Genomic DNA, 21455 nt, shown 5'->3' on the forward strand with positions numbered 1-21455 from the left:
AGATTGGGGGTAGGTACCCGGTTGAGGCATGTTGTGCATGCAAGCTTCCCTGGTCCAACCGATTGTCAGTTCTTTGGCCCATGCTTGCACTGTGAGCGGAGTGTCTTCTGGTCACTATGAAGGATATGCATTTGTCTGCGAACTCCGTCAAGAGCAATATATATTGCTCGCAAACACCTTCAAACTTGCACAGTCGTACAGTAGAAGAACTATGTAGTGCAACGACGAAACTACTTTGTAACTCACAGCCTTAAGGTGTCATATTGAATCACAATTCATATTTCCATAACGAAATGAAAGGTCTGACACAACTCTGGGCTATTGCAGTTAAGTGTTACCTCTTAAGGGAATAAAATAAAGACAGAGCCCAAAGATCTTCATAGCCGTGCAAAGAACATGGGCTGCTACAGGTGGTCAAACATGTTTCAGGCAAATGAAAACATCAAAATAGAGTGTTAAAACAGTTGCCTTATGTGAGCTTCCTACACGAATACCCAGCCTGATTCAGGAGGGCAGAACATTAAGACTCTGTTGGTGATTATATCTACTCTCATCAACATTGAGCATTAATCATTTCACATTTGTATGTGTTAAACATACTCCTTCAAATCAAGAGTGCACTGAAAATGAAAGTCTTTGTACTTGTGCACTTTCCGCTTTCCTCTCCACGAGCAGTGCATGTGGACATGCCACGTCCTTCACTGTTAACAGTCTCGTACCTATGCTCACTCTGTTTATTTCACTGTGAAGTTTCTCGTACTTGTTCTGTGGGTTTTCAGATTTTTTCACTATTAACAGGCTCGTACCAATGAACGTTCTGCTTTCTTCATTGCGGACAGTCTCGAACCATGCAGGTTCCAATTTCTTCACTATGAACCCCCTACAGTGGCTCATGGTCAGTCCGAAATAGGTCTCGCCTATGAGAGCTATTGACGTTCGCAATGTTTGGTAGCCATTAAGTATGACTATAAATAATTTTTAAAAACGCTATGATGTAGCCAGGGCTAATACATCGAAGTACTTTTTAAAATTATAATTTTTAGCCATGTTGCACAACAGCCACACTTAAATACAGCATGGCTACAAATCATATCCAAAAATGGCAGTGCCCATGCTGTACAGCAGGAAGAAAAGACAATTGCAGAGCCAATAGTCTCAAAGGCGAGACCTATTGGCTTTGCCAATGCTTGTTTTACAAGCCAGCGTAAGGCAAAGCCCGTATCACCACAGGAACGTCGAAAAAAGTGACATTCCTGTGGGGATAGGGGCTTGTAAATATACCCCTTAGACCAGTGGTTCCCAAACTTTTTTGACCTGTGGCTCCCTTGACCTAATCGGCTGTTGGCCGTGGCTCCCCACCATTTTTTTACCGGTGGGTGAGTGGTATGTACCTCCTGTTATCTTCCTTAAAGTAATTGGGACGCATTCTTTCACTCATCCAACCATCCGTTCACTCATCCAGCCATCCGTTCTGTCATCCATCCACCCTTTCACTTCACTCATCTATTCATCCTTTTGTCCATCTACCCCCTTTCACTAACTCATCAATCCTTACATCCACCCTTTCACTCATACATCCATTCACCATTTCACTTATCAATTCATCCATCCACCCATTCACTTGCCCATCATCTACCCTTTCATTCATTCATCCATCCATCCTTTCACACACCCATCCACCAATTCACTCACCCATCAGCTGCCCTTTCACTCATCCATCCATCCTTTCACACACACATCCACACTTTTACCCATCCATCTACCTTTCCACCTATACATCCATCTAGTTACCTTTTCTCTCATCCATACTTCCACTCATTCACTCATCCATCCATCCTTTCTTTCATTATCTATCCATTCCCCCTTTCATTCATGCATTCATCCTTTCAGTAATCCATCCAGCCATTCAGACATTCCTTCACTTATTTACTCACCCACCTTTCCACATTGAGATGAGCCTTTGTCTGCAGAGTTGCAGGCAGAAGAGGCCTATCAAGAACAAACTACAGCAAGGGGTGGGGTGCGGTGGGGGAGAGTTCACTATGCCCCTGCATATAGGCAGACTGAAAACGTAAAAGTCATGCATGATGCACAGTGCCAGGATGTGAGGTTACTGTAACATGGTGTTGTTTCCAGGGTTTTAAGCGGTGTAAAAAAACTGGGGGGTCTCTTCAAAGGGGGTGTTGGATGTAATTAAGAGTGCAGTTTAAAACACCTAGGCTAAAAATCTGCGCTTAGCATAGTGTTCCGCGCAACTGGTATTATGTTGTTTATGTCATTGCATCCAGATATATAATACAGCAAGTATCATTGCACCAACAACAAGCCAGGACTATTGGCTTTGTCAATGGTTTCTAGTTCCTTAAAATAAAAAAGCAGCAACCATGGCTTTGTTGAATATATTATTGAAAATACTTCCGTTCAAAAATGATGAGACAGTGAAAGAACGATAACCTGTTCTTTTAAACTTATTTCACAGGCTTCTTTAAATGTAGTGTTCTCTAACATTGCAACACGGGCCGTTTTAGTTTTTATCTAACAGGCCCTTCTGTACACTGAGGCGGGAGGCCGCCAACACATGCTGTCACACCCCTGACTGCCCCATTGTCATTCAGTAAGTTGCAATCAGCCCCATACAGAATTTCAATGGATGGGAGGGGCTGCTCTTGTGCTACTGGAGGAGTGCGAGGCGGCTCCAGCAGCGGGGGTGAGGCCTCTCACAGGGGAGCAGCGCTGCTCCCTGTGATGGCCAAAATGATAGATAAAAGGCGTAGGGACGGTCCGTGGAATTTACGGACGGTTGGTCACCCTAGTGTGCGCGGCGCCCCTGGCAGCTCATTACGGCGCACTGGGGCGCCGCGGCGCACAGTTTGGGAACCACAGCCTTAGACCTTTGATTTTTTGTAAGAAAAAAATGGTCAAATTTAAATGTATGAAGTTTTAGAAAAAAACATAGTTATACTTAACATTTTCTCACTTATTTTCGTATATGTCTAACTTGTGTTTTATTTAGGTTTGTTTTCAAAACCCTTCAGACAAATATTTGATGCCTTTTTTACTATTGTTTTTATGAATGCAGCAAAGCATAATTTCTGCATATCCAACATGATGGCTGTAATGTGAGCTGTGACAATAAGAGGAATTGCTGATTTGGGGGTTTGTTGTAATGGAATTTTGCTTCTGTATGAAACAAATCCAACGGTATTCCATATTTTAACTGGTTGAATATGATAAAAAATATACCTGGTGCAGATTTACAAGCTCCTTGCGTCATCTTTATGACACCGTTGCATCACTTCTGTGATGCAGCGGTATAGTAATCAATGTGCCACTATGCAACAGATTTACAAAGTGAAGCATCTAGTGAGATGCGTCACGTTGTAAAGCCCTTCACTACATTATACCTGCGTCAGGTATAATGTATGCAGGGTGGGCGTTTCATCGCAAGGAAGCCCCGTAAAAGTGACGCAGTGAAATCTACAAGATTTCACTGAGTCATTTTTACGTCCATGCTGCGACAAAACCTCACGCCTGCTTGAAGCACTCGTAAGGTGTGATGCAGCATATTGAGTATAGGGCACCCCTGAGCATTGCTGAAGTTGTGTCACCCTTGCGATACGGCCCCAGCAATGCACTGCCCTTACGCCAGGAGATGCAACATGCATCTGACTATCCTTGCGCCACAGTGCGTTGCATTGTAAATGCAATGCATCCGTGGTGGCGCAATGGTATTCCTGCGTATCGCATCTTTACTGGGGCATCCCTGCTAATATGCAGGAATGCGCCAGTCCTTGTAAATCTGCCCCCTCGTCTTTACAGACACCATTTAAAATGGAAAGGAAGTAAATGTTATACACACTCACTCAACAAGTGAGAACAGCTGAAAGGAATGCCTCACCACAGTAGTCAACAAAACATGCTTCTCTCTCCCATTGGTTTCCACGATCTCCTTTCAAACACCCCTTTTTTCCCACTGGCCCAACATATTTTCAATCTACTTTCCCTCTCATTCTTCTTGGGCCTTTCTCTTTCTTTCTCCTCCTTCATTCCTACCTCTTTCTCTCTGTCTCCTGATTCCCCCTTTACCTATATCCGCTCTGCCGCTTCTCTTTCTCATTCCCCCTTTACTACTCATTCTTTCCCACTCCTTTTCATTGTTTGTCATACATTTTCATTCTCTTTACTACTTTCCTCTCGTAGGGTCTAATTCACAGTTAAACCTTTTAACTTCCCAACTGCAGAGTCTCCGCCCCCAGGACAGCTTCTTAACCCTCTGGGCAGAGTCTCCACGCTCGAGGCGGAGTCTCCGCATGGCATTTGCACCGTACAGAGACTCCGCCCCTTAAACGGAGACTTCGCCCAAGGGTGAATACTCCGCACTCGGAAAGTTATGAGTCGTAACTGTCTTTGTGAATTAGGCCCTTTGTCTTTTGGGCATCAGAGCCTTACAAAATACTGATTATAATAGAAAAATATGATCTCACTGTGAAGCTCTGGCAAAAAAATCACAAGTTTCTAATGCAATCTCTATTTTGGATAGAGACCAACCGCAAAAAAATGGTTAGCGCTTCACCTGTTAATGTGCAGTCAGCATGTCCTTTACGCTCCTATCTCCACCTTCTTCAACTTTTATGAGGGACAATGAGCTGAAAACCATGGGGTATATTCACAAGAACGAGTGATAACTACCGCACGAGTAGCGTAACACAACTTTCAACATCACAGCCTATCGTGGGAAAATAACTCTGTGACAACGTGGAATTCCGAAACCATGGCAAATGTCTGCGACACAACCACTGCGATGGAGATGAAAAGACAAACCCTCATGTGAAAAAAAATGTGATAGGCAAAAGCGTGATAACAAAACAGTGACACCAATGCGAGGGCAGCAAAACTCACGCGCAATGCATGGAAAAGCACAAGAGCACCATACGGAAAATGGCACTGAACAAAATCCATCAACTGCGGAGTACCACGGATGCACCCTGGCCAACTTCAGAGGACAACATGTACACCACAACATCCAAGCACCGTGGAAGAACAGAACTGACAGGCACACCACATGAAAGAGACCAGTGGCAGACAAATCAGAGTCACAGGAGCGACACACCCATTGTGAAGCATACCCACATAAGCAGGAGTGCACCTCTACATTGACAACATCCCGGTACAAACAGCACCCCCACCACATCTGAACACAGGACACAACTGGTTCAGCAAATGTGCACAACCGGGCAAATCACATCTGAAATTGCAGGGAAATGTGTCATGACAATGTACAAGTACAACCTGTAACCTGCAAATATGTTTTATTCACACATGCAGTGCATTTGGACATCTTCAACTGTCGCATGATTGCCATGGACGGTCACAATGTGACGTGCTCATGAGAAGTAAGTGTCAATGATGGTGTTCCTACAGGCCTGTCCTGCCACTGCTGGAGTAGGATGTGGGCCACCTGCCCCATCACCACCATCATCAGCCAGTACCTCTGGAACTGGGATCCATGGGGCCCTGGTGCGAACACAGATGTTGTGCAACACCCAACATGCAACGATCAGCTTGCACACGATGTCTGGGCTGTACAGGAGCTTCCCACCTGTGCCGTCCAGACACTTGAAACGTGACTTCCACACGCCAAATGTGCGTTCAACGATACCCCTGGTGCGTATGTGGGCTGCATTGTACTGCCTATGTGCAGGTGTGGCCGGGTCTCAGAGGGGTGTCATCATCCAAGGGCAGAGTGCATATCCTTGATCACCTGTGACAGTGCAGGGAGAAAAGAGTCAATACGTGGTTTGGCGGGATGTGACGGCAGGTCCACCAATCCAGTGATGCATGTGCTGGCTGTGAGTGTAAGCCAGCCCGTAGAAAGTAGCTTATGCTGGCAACAACTCCAACAGTCATCAGGCACTCAGGAATGCAATGTCAGAACTACAAGGGGGGATGAGAAGAGTTGCATGGGGCTAGTGGTCCCGGATGCACAGCGGGCGACACAGGCCCACTGTCACGGGATGCTGACCTGCGAGAGACTGGGGTAGGCTCATGTGGGCAGAGCAGTGCCTCAAATATGTCATGCCTGCACTCCGCATATCCACACGTTCAGCTGGTGTGTGGCTGTGGTGCCATGACATGTCTGTATTGGCTGCAGGGGTGGCCCAGGATGACCATGGAGTGGTGTGGTCGTGTCTGGTAGGTGGTCGTGTAGTTTGACATGTTGAATGTTGTTTGGTCACTTATGCATCCCCACAGTTGTGCATTGTGCTTTGGAGGCTTTGGGATGTGTGGTGTGTTGATTTGGTACTTACCAACGAGCAGTCCCGTTCCATATGTGCCATCCTGGAAGCGCTGGTTGATGACAGACTGTCGGAAGATGAAGGAATCATGCACACTGCCTGGGTAGTTGGCGACGACATTGGTGAAGAGTCCACAGTGGTCCACTATTGCCTGCACATTGATGGAATGTGTGTGCTTTCTGTTGTGGTAGTGGTGTGCAGTATCCGCAGGGGGCACCAGTGGGACATGTGTGCAGTCGATTGCCCCCAACACGGCCGAGAATCTGGCTATGGCGTAGAAGCCTTGCTTTGTTTCCAGCTGTTCCTGCGCAGTGTTGGGGAAGTGAAGGTACTGGGGTATGAAGCTGAGGATGGCATCCAGGACAGGTCTGATGAACTTTGATATGGCTGGCTGTGAGACCCCACGACTCTGGCAGTTGTATGTTGGACGGTACCAGAAGCCAACAGGTGCAGCACTGCCAGCAGCTTTGTCTGTGGAGGGATGTTGGTTCTCCGCTGTGTTGGCACCGTCAACCTGTGGGCGATGTAGGTCAAGATGCGGATGATGGTTGTCCTTTTGAGCCTGTAGTGGGCAATGACTTACTCGGGCGTTAGGTCTGTGAGAGTGGTGCGTTTTCAGTAGGTCCGCTGTCTTACTCTGCCCTGCCTCTGTGGTGGTCCGGGGAGTGGGGCGGGTCCGCATCCTGGGGGTGGTGGCGGAGGGTGTTGTGGCCCTGTTTGGGCTCCGAGCTGCATGATGAGTAGCTCCATGGCGTCGTTTGTTCTTCGGGTATGGCTGTGTGCAGGGCTCGGTTGCCTACTGCAGGTAATCGTCCGCCTTTACACTTGCTTGCGGCATGTGTTAAATACCTGTGGCTAACGGGGCTTATCGCCTGTTTTTGGTTCTCTTTGAGGATCTGTCAGTTCATTGTGAAAGTGGTGTTGAGGTTTTTTCATGTGTATCTGCACGAGAACGCCTACTCTGCATATCATTAGGGTTAGTTGGTGGTGTCCGCCGTGGTATTAGGTTTTGTGGCTGATCTTGCGGGAATTCTGACGTCTGCTGTTTGCACTGGCTTGTGAATGGGATTTTAGTTCCGTCTCCACTTTTGCTGCGTAAAGGTGGAGATAAATCGGAGTTAACTCCTTGTGAATATGCCCTCATGTTTTAATTAAAACCTGCTCTCCCATTGCATTCCCACATCCAGTGTGTCAGACTAGGTAGGTTCACACTGTACTTCATCATCACTGACAAGGCTGTTGTGCTTGTTCTGCGTAAACCTCCACATATATTGACGGAAATAGGTTCAATCCTCCTTAACAGCACCCTAAGCTCCTTAAACACACAAACAAGCATAAGCTAAAATAAAGAAAAGCAATCGTTCCTGTCTAGAGAGCAACATTTAAGAGTGTGATAGAGTGCAATTGTGCTCTTACATTTGTAGGGGTGCATTATAATCATGAGTAGTTTGCACCCTTTCATGAATTCCTTTGTCATGTTAACATCTTGGTTATTAGTTGTGCAATGTAATAACTTATAAGTGAAGTGAAAAAACATTTTCATATAACGTGAAGAAATCAACATTGTAATCGTGTGCTATTTCATGAAAAGTCTTAATGTGCTGAGTTTTACATGTGACTAACGAGAAATAATTTGTTTGCTCCGTAACACACGTACGGAGCACAGTGTGCGTGTGCACAGTAATAATGTTCACGTATATGTGTGCTCAATGTATTTTCACGTTGTTTCTTATGTTATCCAGATTCTGTAGGCCTCCTGTATTTTTCCCTGTTGCGCTCCCTAGGTGGGTTTATTCGCAAAATACATGTGCATACAGAATCTGTTCGTTCTCCCGTTTCTGTTGCAGGTGGAGAAATTAATCTTTACTAGTTAGAATAACACTTTTGTTCTAGGAGCTAAGCTCAGGAAGGAGAGAATACATTTGAGCAAGCAACACTGATTATGTGAGACGGTGTTCTTTCTCACTGGAGACGGCTTGAGAATCAAGGTCATCGAGCAAGAGCCAGGGAACACTGTTGCTGGATGAAAAGTTACCTACGAGGAGGCATCCAGTTGGATGGGATGATCGTGTGATGTGATGATGGGTGTGCCCTATGATTCTTGTGTTGGGGTTAGGGACACAGTCCGGTAACTTCAGCTGTACCTTGAGTGGAGAGAGCATCTTTGAGCAAGCTTGTCGTCATACAATGTGAGTGTACTTCTTAGGAAGCCTTCACGTGCTGACACCTTTTCTGAACTTGCCTGGGGAATGATAAGTAGGGTTGTCACGATAGCGGTAGTGTAGGGACAGACTAATGCTTTTTACCTAGGAACCTCCATTGAAGAAGACCCTTGATGTGGGTGCAGTTATATTCTGCGTCTTGATTCTGGAATCAGCTATTCTGTGTTTGTTACATCATCTCAACTTTATCCATAGATTTGGCTTTGTATTAGTTCCAATATATTTCTACACCCTAGTTTTGAGGTGTCTGTATTTCCAACTGTTCTTGGCTTTGTAATAAACGAACTAAACTTTGAATCTGAAGTCTGCGATTCTTCTGAGTCATGGTTCATTGGAACTGCAAAATAAAACTGGCAAATTATTTTCTCTCCCCTCCACACTTTTAAGCAGGTAACAAAGAGCCATCGACCAGGGGTTCCAAAGTAAGTCTAGAACATGGAACTCGGCTCCTTCAAGTGCAACAACCAACATGTTGCTCTTGAGCTACACATAAGGGACTTCTGCTCTATAGTAGTTTCGTGTTCAACATTTTAACTGCCCTACATTCCCTATCCGTAACTAAAGAAATTCTCATTATTTTAAAAGTTGTAGCTTTAACTTGACATAAGAGTGTATCATTTGTGACTACTATGTCATACTGAGGTCTAAACATCCTACCAGCTGCTAGGGGAGCCTAGTCTGCTCTGTTTTGCTGCACCTGGTGAGTCAGGTGTACAATGGGCACAATTGTGTTACTCAGTTGGAGCGCAGTAGTACCGGCAGCCCTGGAACACCACTAGTAAACAACAGTAGCCACCCCCCAGTAACCATTGCCAGGCCGAGGGCACACAAAAATGTCTGCAAAGCATAAGTCCAAGCGGGCCATGTTTATGCATTTGACATGCATACTCTTTTATACTGTTGTGGTCTTAAAATGAAACTGAGATGAATGTTGTTATTGATTTAATATCACGGTATTGCAGATAAACATCTGCTACATGGCTCCAACACTAAACTCCAAAACCAAGACCTAACACCGAACTGAGCTGACCATTGAACAGCATCTGACTCTACTGGAACCCTACACCAGAGGAGTGTCGCGATGAGCAAAATTTCTCTTCAGGTTTATTCAATATTAGTGTGCAGCTAAGTTACACAAAGTCCCATTTCAAATACAGGTTATATATATATATTTTTTGTTTGTTGTTATGTTTTTGGTGACTCTAATGAGTTGAACAAGGTTGTGCTTTCAAGAGATGAAGCTAAGCTTGCAAGCAGTATCTACAGCAGCCACTTACTTTAAACTTCCAAAGTCCACCAATGTCATCAGTTCGCTCGAAGCAGGTGGGCTCCAGCCCCTCGTCCAGGCAACACTTGATAGAGACCAGCCCGCTGGCGCCAGCGCCAATCACTGCAACCTTCTTAGCCATGGTTGTGCTGAAACAGGGGACAAACAAAAAATTATAGAATTCTCCAAGAAGGAGATAGGGACTGTGGTAATTTTATGGGGGTCGTATACATAAGTTGACAAGCAGGCTGCTGGGGGCAATCAATGCCATCCTGTTGTAATTTATACAGTATGTAACGCCTCACCCTTGAGAGAAATACAACTGCCATTATTTTTATCTTCCTTAATTAATTATCTTCATTATTCAGTATCTTAATTTAACCATTTATAAACGCATATTCCATCCAAGCATTTAAGCTGATTATCAACTTTATTTTATTTGTACATGGTAAATGTAACATCAATTAAAACGAATGTATTCTATGTATTTTGCATTTATTTGCACTGTGTCAGTGTAACATGAATTCAAATTAACACATCCTCTACATTTCCGCTCTTCTTTCTCTTTCTCTTCCTCAAGGATATAATAGTTACATTCTGAAAAATACATAATAAATGAATGTAGTTTATATCAGGTGCTTGGCCCTATGATCAAACTCTACCACAACTTCTACCGAAAAAATGTCAATGCCCTCTCTCCATCACAAACATTAAGGGGCAGATTTATGTTAACTGGCGCATCCCCAGGGATGCGCCAGGTAACATGCGCCACAGTGCGCCACAGCTCCGCCAGCCATGGTGCGCCGCATTTATAATGCGGCGCACCATGGTGCAAAAACGGCACAGATGCGTGACGCATCTGTGCCAGAAATGTGTCGCAGTGCTGGAGTTGCGTCGCAAGCGCGACGCAGCTCCAGCAAGGCTCGGGGGTGCCCCATTTTAACAATGCTGCGTCAAGCCTTACGCCTGCTTCAAGCAGGCGCAGGCTTTTGACGCAGCATTGGCTTAAAAGTGACTGAGTGAAATCTCATGGATTTCACTCAGCCACTTTTGCGAGGCGCACCTGCCCCGGAACGCCCACCCTGCGCCGGAACGCCCACAAGCGGCGCAGGGCTTTACAACGTGACGCATCTGCCTAGATGCGTCACGTTGTAAATCGTTCGTAGGGATGCGCCACGTTTACGCCGCCTTGCGTGACGCAACAGCGGCGTAAACGTGGCGCAAGGGCCTCATAAATCTGCCCCTTAGTCCATACAAAATGCATTCGATCTTTCTGGTTCCCATCCCATATTTCTTAAAGGTGTCATCTTGCTATGGCAGCCTGATGGGTTTTCAACTTTGTCTTCCGCTTTGCTTGTCCTGTATTCTTCTTTTATTTCATCATCTGGGGGCAAATTTACAAAGGACGTGTGTTGCCCATGCCTCATGAAAAGTAACGCAAGCCCTTTAGTAGAATTTACTAAGCTAGGGAAAGCCATCTTGCATGGCTATGCATGGTTTAATAAAGGCAGGGAAATTAAAGTAGCTCAAATTGCTGTCTTGCATTACTCCGCATTGAGAAGCCATTCCAGGGGTGGAGTATGGATGTTCCAATGCATCCACCCACGGATTTTGACACAATCCCAAATATACTAAGGCTAGTTAACTGGGTTTGCATCAAAATGGTAAGCCTTCTCAAAAGAGCTGTAACAAGATGAAATATCATTTTGTAGCACACGTAGAAAGAGGAAAATGCCTCAAAGGATTTTTTTTATGCAGGAAGGTGTTGCTTCCTGCACAAAAACAAATCTGCCTGTAACACTGGTACAAGCACTGAGATCCATATTCTCAAGAACGGAGAGGCATTATCCTTCTTGGCTTAACGCCTCTCTCCGCCACTTCGGAAACGCGAGGCTGCACCCTGTTCTCAAGGATATGGTGCAGGCAGTCTCACGTTTCCCCCTGCGATGGTGCTAAGTTTAACAACTTAGCGCCAACGCAGGCACCCTTGCACCACTGTGCAAGGGTGTCTGCAAGTAGGGAGGTTTGTTTATGTACAGGAAGGTGTCCCTTCCTGCACATTAACAAACCTTAAATGCCAATTTATTACGAACATGTGTGCTTCTTCATTCAGCACACATGTAAGTTACAAAACAGCATTTAAAAAAAAGGTTTGTTTATGAACAGGAAAGGACACCTTCCTGTACATAAACAATCCATGGCATTTTGCTTCTTCCATCTGTGCTCCACAATGAGGCATGCATGGAAAAAGCAAAAACAAAGAGAAATAAAGCATTTCTCCTCGTTTCGCCACCTTAAGACCAGATTTTTCCTGGTCTTAAGTTTGACGCTACCTCCTATTTACACTGCCCTTGTGAATAGGAGGTAGCGTCAAACTCAGTGGGTGTTGTGGTGGAACGCCCACCGCAACACCCACTGCATGCTCCTTTCACGCTAAAAACAGTGTAAAGGGGGCCCTATTCACAAAGCAGCGTTAAGTCACTTAACGTGGCTTAACACTGCCTTGTGAATAGGGCTAAGCCCATATCGACACAACAACGTCACTGAAAGTGACGTTGAGGTGGTGATGGGGGCTTGAGAATATGCCCCTAAATGAGCAAGTGCAGGGAGAGTGAAGGAATGCATCATATCTTAGTAAATATGGCTAATTTCTGCTCTTACCCCATCATGTAATGCAGCTTGTATTGTGTTGCTTTTGGTAAATCTTTTTTTTCTCTGCCTTTGTTAAAGTTCCTTTACAAACAACACATTAAGTTTCTAATTGCTCAATCCACATGTTCTTTAATTGGGACAGCTTTTCAAATGAGCTCTTCCTTGTTCGTAAAATTTTAAATGTTAATTGGCTAATGTTGCTATCATATCTCATGAACTGCCTAACGACTGTTGATTTTTTCTTCTGATATCTGTACAGTGGAAAGACAACATTACTTTTCTTTCCATCATGTCAATGTTTATTACATAAATGCACTATATCGCACAAGCACAAAAGTCTGTTAAACATGTTGCAACTTGTCTTAATATAACTGGCAATTCACTACATAGACGCACACCTGTTACTCCTTTTAATACATAACTGCAATTAGTACATTGAACGCACGGGTAAGTGCATTTTCTGTAGTTGTTAGTATTCTTTATCTTCATCTAGCATCCTCATACTAGTTACCACCGTCCCTATGTTAGAGCCCCTTTCATAAGCACACATAAGATTGCCCCTAACTATTCTTGACAATTCATTGTCACGTTCAAGTAATTCACCAATTCTTTATTAAAGCTTTTTTTAATATGCTAGCATTGTTCTAAACATTTTGTCACAAAAGTGAATGTTTTTCAGTTATTTCTTAATGTTTTATCAGACTTGTTCAATGTGTTTATGATACTCTTTCTTCATTCTTTATTGATATTCATTCTGTATATCCTCTTTTTAGGTCAAGCTTTCAAGGCCTTTGCATATACTTTAGTGTATACTTCTGTCCGAGCTTAACCACCCACTGCTTTCCATTTGTTTGTTTCAGTGTCCTTTAAAAATCCTTGCTTGCTAGTGGCCAGTCCTTCCCTTTTGTCCCTCCTTTTTGTCTTTCATTTCCTCCCACAGCACAGGGACCAAGCACTGCATCTTTAAGCTTTGGTTGTGTATCTGTTCCTTTGGAGGGACTAGTCACCTATTGTTGATACTAATTCCTCTTCTGATATTTCTATCCCTAGGTCCTCTGCTCATCTGTGAGGAAGCTAAGAAAGTAGAATTAATTGTTCCCATGCCATGACACATTACTTGTATTGGGAAATGCCAATGCTCTTGCATGACTTCACATGTACTGAGACATTTTATTACTGAATTGTAATGTTGATTATATATTAATCTGAAGAGCACATTCATTTCCACCTGCTTTGAAGCATCACACTGGGGAGACCCTGCAGAACTTCATTTGTCTTGCCCCACCGCCTTATGCCCCTGGCTGTTCCCTTGTCCTACTGGTAACTGAGAGACCCCTCCTATGACCTAGGTTGCATATAATAAACTTTGCATCCTGTTCTTTCTGTGCCTCACTCATTCTCACCTTTGCCCTCTCACTCCCACTTTCTGCCACAGTGGTCTCTCACTTTCCTGCTGCACCTAAGCTCAACCTCACATCAGTGTTGCTCCCCTTGCCATCCCTGATTCTCAACTCAGTGCCTAGCCCTCCTCATTCCTCTTGATCTACTGTCTAACTTGCTCTACCTTTACTGCACCTCGTTGCGGCCAATTTGTCTCACCCATCACCGGGCCTAGTCTCCCCCATCAGCAATCTTTTCTCGCTTGACCTTATGGCCGCGGTCTACTTTCCCATTTGAATCTGAAGGTGGTAGGAAAGGCATGGCAGGTGATGCTGTAGCTTCGATCCAGTAGTGAGCCTATGACTAAGTAGTCAGGGCCTCTGCCATTGTAGAAACCAAAATCAGCCCTGACATAAAAGCTGCCAGACTCCTAACTGGCTCAAAGAAATTTGACCACATTTCTCCCCACCTCAAAACTCTGAACTGGCTTCCCCTAGAGGCCAGAATCAAATTCAAACTGGCCTGCATTACACACAAAGCTCTCTACTCCAATTCCCCTTCTTTTCTCGCCCATAAACTTGTGATATCAGGAGGAGTCAGAAACTCCTGATCTGCCAAAGACCTATTGCTGCAAACAGCCCGCTTCTGCAAGAAAAAAACCTACAATCAGGCCTTCTCTGGGGCCACTCCAAGAATCTAAAACTCCCTCCCACCCGCCATTAGACTTCCGTCCTTGGCACACGTTAAAAAGGAAACCAAAACCTTCTTAATGGGCAAATACCTCATCTGATGACTACATCGCAATCACGTAGTGACTTGTTTCCACCCTCCCCCTTGACATCATCCACTGCTCTTCGAAGGATACCTAACACTGCACTCCTAGGCATCCCACCTAAGAGTTGAGACTGCAGGCATTCTTTCATAAGTTTCTTCCTATTGGTATTTTTTTATCCTGCTTGTAACCGGGACCTTAACCTGCGTGCTTTTCTTGTATAATGTATAATGTATCCCCCATCTTACCTTAAACTGCGTGCTTCTCTTGTATAATATATAATGTATCCCCCATCGTACCCAACTGTTCCCTCCCTTCCTAACACTTTTTGTATTCCACCCTCAAACCTGTAAAGCACTCTGATACCCTCATGGGTCTGGTTCGCGCTCTGTAAAACCTTTAAATAAATAAATAAATAAATTGCAAGAGGATGAGACTAGATTGAGGGCCTGGTTTGGACATGGCAGCCCACCTACTCTAAAAACAGCCCCATGGGCTACAGGTTACTGGGGAGAATTGAGAGGGTCGGAATGGCCAGTCTGTTCCTGGCCATGGCAAAATCAGAATGTACTGATCATTTGCTGAACACAAGTCCAGATGACAATTTGTTGCAAAACTGGACGCCAAAACCTTAAAATGGCCTAGATTTACATATACACTGATACTTACAAACAGCTCACCACAATGTTTGGTGCTATGCATCTTCAAGTGAGGCAACAGCTAGAAAACTCATTGTTGCTTGACCATCAATCAATCAATCAGTATTTTTTAAGCGTGACTACTCACGCGCTTGAGACCATGAACTGTGGACAACCCTATTTTGCCCATGTTACAAAATTTTATTATAGAACTTCACTGTGTCAATTGCTCTAAAAATAATTACTAGTAATAATGCCAGATTGAATCACAAGCTCCGTGGATTACCTACCTACTGCTGAGCTCATTACGTGTCCTGGAATAACTGGTTCAAATCCCAGCAATGCCTACTAAGCACTTTATTCCTTTGATGTTGATAAAATGAGCAATGCTACACACAATCCTATCTTCCGAAAATATATTGGCATCCCTCTGTAAATGTTACTACAGTGCAAGACCTTCAATACTCCATCAGTAGTAAGTATGTTAACTGAAACAAGCATTTGCAAAGACAATAGGTCTCGTTAGGTCGAACCTGAGCCAGCGCGCATGCGCTGCTCTGGCGATCTGCTGTAGTGGAGTAGGGACAAGAAGCCCCGCCCACTCTCCGCTCACATTTGCCATTTGCTTGAGTCATTGTCTGTCCTAAATGATGGCTTCTGATTCGTTAGTAAGCTTGTTAGTCCCTCCTCAGTACAGCCTTGTCTTCAATTGTAACCTCCCATGGCGACTGGCCCCCTTTACTTGGGTTGTTACACGGTATGTGTTACTTAGTCTTGTAAGCACTGTTTTCTTTATTGAATTTCTACAACGGCGCCTGGTTTCATGTTTTTTTTTGCGCATTGTTAACACTGCGTCTGCTTTTCCTTGTACAAGGAGGCACTTGACAAGGAAGCACCTGCACTCGGACCAGCACTGAGACCGGCTTCATGACCATGGTGTTATCGCCTTGCCGCGTACACACCGGCACCCGCCACCGGCTCTTTCGGCCTTCGAGGCAAGTCAACAACTCCAGCACGAACATCGCCCCCGCAGACTTAGTCCCCAGTCCGCGGGCTGTGGTGAACCACTAAGCTGCAGCTTGCAGGGCACAGACTCTTTAGGGCAGGGGCGAGGGAAATATGGAGCCACAAGTCTGAAACTTGAACACTCTGACCTCAACAACAACGGTGGCTGCAGCCCAGAACAAGAAGAAACTTGGAAGCTCTTGGACTGCAGACAACACTTCTCTGTCCTTGCTCGTCTTTCTCGCTTCACTTATTTACACTGTCATCAGGGTACACAACTTATTTAATTCTTTTGAAGACTCCATTATTTTGATCCTTTCTTCAAAGGGGTATCTTATGGTTTCCATGTGATCGAAGGCACACCCTAAACAAAAAAAGATGAAAAGGGTAAAGCGATTGCACAGCAAATTTGCTGTGAGCACCTAATGCTGGCTTCCATGTTCACGTACTCTCCTCCCGCTAGCAGCTGGCAGCAATGAATGCTCTCCTCCTGCCCTTCTCAGCTGAGGGATCCGAATACAACTAGCATAAGCTCCCCTCCCCCTCCAAAGTGCCGCCCCAACCCATCTGAGCATAAAACTAAATAAATGAAAAATCGTAGAGAAAGGAACAACAAGCATTTGCAATGTAATAGTTCTCGCTTTTGCGTGGGTTTAAGCTATTGACATTGTAAATGACAATGCCTTTTATTTATGTTTTAAAAACCAAAACATAAATAAAAGGCATTGTCATTCACAGTGTCAGTAGCTCAAACTCGCGTAAATGATAGACCTATTGCATTATAATTGCTCCTTTTTTTAATTTACATACTCTACTGTGCATGATGAACGTACCAGCCACGTGCACGATCAAAGGCAAGATAAGAGAAAAATAAGATTTGGCAGTCAGGGCCATGAAGCGGCCATTAGATGGTGTAGGTATGAGCTATAAAAGCAACCCCATAAATGATCAAGACGCTTTAAGCACGGACTGGAAGCAGAGAAGCACCCATCCAATGCTGCAAACTGCAAGGTATGTGTGAGAGCTATATGTTTGTTTTTTGCCCAGTCTTTCATTATCCTAACCTTGCCAAAAGAGTTCATTTGGTTAGAAAACGCTTCTTATTATTAAAGAGAACCCCTAACAAAGATGGTATGTTGTAAATTCTGGATTTGTGCTTTCCAGAATAAGGACTCTTAAACTATATTGCCTCCCAGTATCGATGACATGTCACTCCTACACTACACCTTGTAGTCCTGTCTGATGTAACATTTCCTATGCACTGACTTAAAAACATATGATTGTCTTTGTGCAATGTGTGTGTGATGTAAAGTGCTCTGACACCTTACACTGGTATGAGTGGTGCTATAAAACTAAATGAATTTGAGAGACAGTGGTTATGGAGACTTGAGGGGCACTGTTAAATAGTGGCAGTGAGGTAATCCATGACAGAGGTGGTCATTGAGATGGACAGGGGGGCGCCAACAAACATTGTCGCACAGGCTCTACCAGTGTTAAAGCCGGCTCTGAACTAGCGCATCATAAACCATCTGAAACCAGGGCGAATTACCAAAGCCCTCTAAGGAGCTGCAGCCAAAGCCAGACTCCATCTACACCCCGAAAATGGGACAACATGCCAGACCAGCTCCTCCCCCCAACCCCCAGGGTGTTGGGGTATTGGACAGAGCTTCACTAGTGCAAGAGCACTCACTGTCACTGTACTAGGAAACCACCAGGGAGGAAGGCTAGACATGCTAACCAGCAAACATTACCAAAGCCAACAGCAAAGCAAGCCTTTAATCCACCTGAAGTATGCACACACTAATTAATAATTTATCCGGTTTAGTTTATCATGACTAGTGCCAAAACGTTGCCTCGCAGAGACAAGAAGCACTACGCGCCAGTAAAGAAACGTTAAATAAAATGAAACAGCGCAATCAATTTTCCAGTGGTTTACTTTTGAGAATATGACCGATGTCAAAGTAACATGGAATGTCTGCAGCATACACTTTTACAACCGTGTGCGCAATAAACTGCAGGGCTCTTGGCGTGATATGTCTACGTCCACTTCATTACTGGAAACAACTGGGGTTCTTATGCATTTTATAATTTCCCTATAAGGGGAGGTTTGCTCCTATATATGTACATAGCATTTTAAATGTGGTTAAACATTTTTAACCCCTTGGACGCTCATGACGAGCTCAGCTCGTCATGATGTACACCTCCATACACTCATGACGAGCTGAGCTCGTCATGAACAATGGGAAAACCAAAAACTTAGCACAGGAGGAAAATAACACTAGCATCGATGGTGTTAAAATCACGAAGCTGGAGCGGAGGGGAGCGGCATTCATCCATTCTTACCCTTCATGTACTTTTGTGTGTTGAAATCATGAACTCTTAGTCCCTCGAGCGAACCTATTGAGCACTTCACGTGCAACCACGGGCCCACTGTGCTCTGGCACATGCCGTCGAGAGCTACTATGCCTCTTTTTACACACGATATATGTGATATATTAAGATTAGGGCTCCCGGTTTTATGGTATTTATTTTTTTGCCATTTCCATCTGTATTTATCCATATTTATTTTTGGGGTATTTTTTCTGTATTTATCCACATTTATTTTTGCCACAAGCAAAAGACGGCGCTACAGCTAGTATTTTCAACATTTATTTAAAATTGACAATGCACACATGCGCTCGGTTGTTATTGATCAACACTATACATTCATCTGAAGACTTTGTCATTTGAAGAATGTCCCAAATGTGCTTAAAAGTGCTATGACAAGCCATTTGTCTCAGAGCCTGGCAGTTTCTGTCATCCGCAGAGTGCCATGTCTTCCTCCCCACTGAACACCATACTGCCCCACTGAGAGAAACTCACATTGCCTTCAGCTACAGCCCAATTGTGCCTTGCTATAAACACCTGGAAGCAATTCAATTCAAATTATGCACTAGACTACAGTAATATGCTGCCTGAAAAAAAAGTAACAACATACTGGGAAAAAGCAAACACTCATAGGGAATACAACTTAAAGCTTTTACACATTATTCAGAAATCAATGAGTGTTTTTGCTTGAAAAAAGCAAACAACATGAAAAGAAAAGTAGTGCTTCACTGGTAAACTCAGCATTTGCAATGCAATAGTTCTTGCATTTGCAAGAGTTTCAGCTATTGACAATGCAAATAACAATGCCTTTAATTTTTGTTTTGGTTTTTAAAACAGAAATAAAAGGCATTGTTCTTTAAAAATGCCAATAGCTTACACTTGCATAAAAGAAACACATATTGCATTGCAAATGCTTGTTATTTTATCGCTCGTTATTCCTAGGTTGCTAAAACGCATTCTCCTTGGGGTCGCGATGGTACAACTAATCAGGAGCAGGTATATCTGGCGTGCTCCCCTCCTGCTCCCCTCTCTCTCACTACAATTAACTTTCGCGGCCGCGGGGCGCGCTTGTGTTTCAGCGTTTGTGTTCACAAGACACTGGTGCAAGCTAAAAATGTATAGTGAGAAGCAACTCAAAATCTCTGCCTGTTTCTTCTGTGAAAATGTTTCCTCCTTTGTGTGAAAACTTCACATGACAGTGGGAACCCCATTTTCCACAGTTCGTGTAATTCTATATAACCCTCTGAATGTTGTGATGCTCGGCTTGCATGTCAGAGTGCTCAGACATTTCTTATGGATTGAGGTGCATTTTAATTGCAGCTGCGGGCTAGAGCTGCTGCAGCAACCTAGCCTACAGCCATGTTGAGATTTTAGTGCTGCAAATTAGAGGATCATGTCTCTGAGACAACAATTCGTTTGTAAGTAACATAGGGGCATATTACCAACAACTAGCGATAATTATCGCTATGTTGGCTTAGCGGCAATATTTTTATCGCCGTGCTGCGGCGATTTTTATCGCTTAGGAACCTTGCTATTATCAAGGTTTATCTTCTAAGCGATAAAAATCAGCCGAAATGCATGAATATCGCTTAAAAGTCAGCGATATTCATGCATTACCGAGCTAATGCTCTTAGCCATGTTATCCACCTACCACTGGATAACATGGCTAAGAACTGCTCAGGGGCAGGTGTTAGCTTTTGGAGATATTCGCGCTTAGCACGAATATCTCCAAAAGTTGGTAATAGGAGATAGCGATGTTAGCGACTGTTTCCAGTCGCTAACATCTTGGCACGCCCACTTTGCATGTCATTAGTGATAAATTTCACTGACATGCAAAGCGGGGCCCAAGATGGTCGCTATCTCCTACTAGCTGTCGCTAACTGGTGTTAGCGACAGCTGGGTAATAGGGAGATAATTTTATCTCCGCTTTCTTGGCTTTTAAAGCCAAAAAAGCGGAGATAAACCCCCTTGATAATATGCCCCATAATGCCTTGGCTTCCGTATATAGATGACCTGCTCTTGATCGTGAGGGACGGAGTTGATATCTTGAAGCATGTTTCTGTCATTTTAATAAACATGCATATAAGTGAGCTAACGGAGATCTGATTGTTGGCTGCAGGGAGCACACAGACACACAAAAGTATTTAAGTTAGTAAAAGTCAGTGAACTGCCAGCTGCATTAATTGCTCAAACCTTTGCGTAACATAAAGATTTGAAGACAGTAAAGGGGCGAAAGACAGGTGTGTTATTTCATCGGCGCTCAGCATCTAATGTGTGCTGCAGGCTTTGCAGTCAGTGGAAGGAGGAAGGCAAGGAATGGAACTCCCTGTGGGAATACAGGAATTCTAACTGAGGAGAACCGAATTTACTAACCTTTTCCCGGCGTAGGTATTCCATATGCATGGGGAATAATTCATAAAGCATGCACTTGTGCAGAGAGTTACATTCACAAAGGTGCAATTTAGAGTAGAGTAGTTCGACGACATTACTACACATTGATTTTTTTTTTTTTACGCTAATAATGTTCCATTGCTGATACGTGCCAGTAATTGTATTGTCTCATAAAATATTGGTATTGGGCATCATCTCAAATTACGCAAGGTGCTCTCATATTCCTTATGTTGTAATCCGATTCTGAGGACAAATATGCGGCGGTTTCCTCCTGTTCACAGCAGGTTGAAAATGTCAGTGAATGGCCAGCGGTGGTCGGGCAATCGGCAGAGTGAAGAGGCAGGGGCTCTAAGGAGGGGCGAAAGAACAACAAAGCCTCGTTACAAAGTAAATGGTCTTTCAAAGACCTGTGAAGTGCTCGGGTGCGGCTGTGTGTGTGACCGGGAAGTTGCCTCAGCGCGGGCT

General features: G+C 44.2%; 1 protein-coding gene across 2 annotated transcripts in view; it reads right to left on the reverse strand.

Annotated features, from left to right (window-relative positions):
* Window positions 1-21455, reverse strand: part of LOC147747925 (flavin-containing monooxygenase 5-like) — a 149288-nt gene that overhangs the window by 30715 nt on the left and 97118 nt on the right. For both annotated transcript variants that reach the window (XM_086956848.1, XM_086956855.1), the window contains exon 2: window positions 9796-9934. In XM_086956848.1, coding sequence (XP_086812974.1) covers window positions 9796-9927 — 132 coding nt within the window. In that variant the 5' untranslated portion in view covers window positions 9928-9934. The remainder of the gene's footprint in view (window positions 1-9795; window positions 9935-21455) is intronic.

The sequence above is a fragment of the Lissotriton vulgaris genome, chromosome 1_1 (assembly GCF_964263255.1).
Source record: "Lissotriton vulgaris chromosome 1_1, aLisVul1.2, whole genome shotgun sequence".
NCBI classification, from domain to species: Eukaryota; Metazoa; Chordata; class Amphibia; order Caudata; family Salamandridae; genus Lissotriton; species Lissotriton vulgaris.